This window comes from Homarus americanus, unplaced genomic scaffold, assembly GCF_018991925.1.
Source record: "Homarus americanus isolate GMGI-L3 unplaced genomic scaffold, GMGI_Hamer_2.0 scaffold33468, whole genome shotgun sequence".
NCBI lineage: Eukaryota > Metazoa > Arthropoda > Malacostraca > Decapoda > Nephropidae > Homarus > Homarus americanus.
Genome location: NW_024714177.1, coordinates 8,208,538 through 8,210,861, shown reverse-complemented (window position 1 = coordinate 8,210,861; position 2,324 = coordinate 8,208,538). Strand labels below are relative to the sequence as shown.

General features: G+C 43.2%; 1 protein-coding gene across 1 annotated transcript; it reads left to right on the top strand.

The window, feature by feature from the left end:
* Positions 1–533: 533 nt before the first annotated feature.
* On the top strand, positions 534–1,754 carry LOC121877751 (keratin, type I cytoskeletal 9-like). Its single transcript, XM_042383611.1, has 2 exons — positions 534–619; positions 922–1,754. Exons 1-2 carry the CDS (start codon positions 599–601, stop codon positions 1,540–1,542), a joined length of 642 nt encoding a protein of 213 aa, XP_042239545.1. The 5' UTR covers positions 534–598; the 3' UTR covers positions 1,543–1,754.
* The last annotated feature ends 570 nt before the right edge of the window (positions 1,755–2,324 follow it).

Here is a 2,324-nt window from a genome sequence, read left to right as displayed (position 1 = left end):
CTTGGTTCAAGGTAAGGCCTAGCCAGAACAACTGTTGGTCATCTCAAGTTGATCCGCACTTGTATAACATTACAGGTAACATTTCCTATAGTAAGGCAGAAAAACTCTTGCCAAATATTATTTTCAGGTGTATGAAAAAAAAACGGACAAAAACAGAAAACACCCAAAATTCGGAGATCATTGATGAGCTCATAATTATTGCTGTTGCCGCACAAGGTTTCCACAGGTGTATTACAGTAACGGGGCCAAGAGAGCGTGGGGTACGTGGCTGGCCCCTGAATCCCTGATTATCATTTCCCTGTACAAGGAAGGCCGTCGGAAGAGGTTAGTTCATCAAGGAGCCTGACTTGTTGCCCACAATAGTGTCTTCAGCCGTTCCACGCCATACAAGGTGTTATCGACCTTCCCACGATCACGACTTGGCTCCATGTGACCCATCATAAAGAATTGTTATTGAGGTAGCTGGCAACTAAGTGATATGGAGGGTGGGGGGAGGAATGCGTCACTATAAATACCCGAAGGAGAATGAGCAGAGCCAGTCCACACACATCACTGTTCCTGCTGGTGTGGAAGACGCTCCTGTTGTACTCCAGACATCATGAGGGTCCTTAGCGCACTTGTGAGTCTCATTAAATTAATTATCTGTGCACTCTTCCTCTTATTCATAATTCTATCACACTTACAAATTGTACACACGGAGGCATATCTATATAAACACAATCATCTAAGCATAGCCATGCAGATATATGGAAACACACACTCAGAAATACACTCATTTATATTCTTATCGATACGCAAAATCACAGAGATACCTACATATTATATTGAGGCATTATCATGGTAGGCTTCAACATAAATATTTCTTTCGTAGGGCGAACACATTCATGATGACAGTAGTCCTGAACAATATATTATTTTCAGGTAGTGATGGCAGTTCTTGTGTTAGCTGTGGTGGCTGATCCTGGTCACTTTGGAGGCAGCCGTCCAGTAGGGGGCTATGGTGGCAGCACTGGAGGGACAAGTCATGGTGGCGGCCATAGTGGCAGCACTGGAGGTTTCAGCACTGGTAGCCAGGGTGGCTATTCTAGTGGTGGAGGCAGCAGCTCTGGTATAATCCGTGCCCAGCTTGTTGGACGACACACCAGTACAACTGGTGGCAGTGGTGGTCACGGTACTGGTGGCAGCTATGGAAGTCAACGTCAAGGTCCCAGTATTGTCCGCGCCCAGCTTGTTGGACGACACACCAGTACAACTGGTGGCAGTGGTGGTCACGGTACTGGTGGCAGCTATGGAAGTCAACGTCAAGGTCCCAGTATTGTCCGCGCCCAGCTTGTTGGACGACACACCAGTACAACTGGTGGCACTGGTGGCTACGGGACTGGTGGTGGCTCCCGGGGTGGACATCAAGGACCCAGTATTGTCCGTGCCCAGCTTGTTGGTCGTCACACTAGTTCAGGAAGTAGTGGTCATGGTGGTCATGGTGGTGGTCATGGTGGTGGTCATGGTGGCAACTATGGAAGCAGCTATGGGGGTGGATGGTAAAGTGGACTGTTGAATGGTGCCCCACCTTCAGCTACTTAATAACAACATCGAATGGTTTTTTTCAGTTACGTGAACCACAGAATTAAATGGACATTACTTACTATTATGTGTGCATATAATATGCTTGATTCACACTTTTTAATTTACTTGTACATTGCTGTCCACTTTTATGATAGTAACAATGTCAAGGACACATAAAACAAATCATATAACAGCATTATTTCCTTTTCCTCTAAATTATACCCATTTTTGGTACCAAAACTCTCTGTACAAATATGAATTCATGACTGTATAACAGAAACATAGGCTTGTTATATTTGTAAAATAAAAGTAAATGTTAAATACCAACTTCGAGTTTGTGTATATGATTTGAAAAGACTATCGGTGTATATGTGTTTGATAGCTTTCATTTGCACTTCAATCTCAATTTATTTCTAAAGTGCGGATGGATATTAGTTATACTCTTTGCATTGTTATGAAAGCTACTTTCTTTTCCTTAAGTCTGTGTTAGGAGAGCGGGATGTTGTCTTTAACAGGAAAATATTTTGTTTATGAAATATTAATTAGTAACAGCAATTCCTCCGATCATAACAAAGTGGTAACTTATCAAAAACACCAGACAAGTTTATATACTCGGGGCAAGTTTCTTTTGGGGTGTTGGTGGTAAAGCGGTAACGCGCAAAGCTCTCACCAATATGTCAATGCGAAAATCATGCGTTTATGACGTCGAAAGTCCGTGTCAGCGGTTTGTATACTTTTCCTGCTCGTAATAACAGACTATT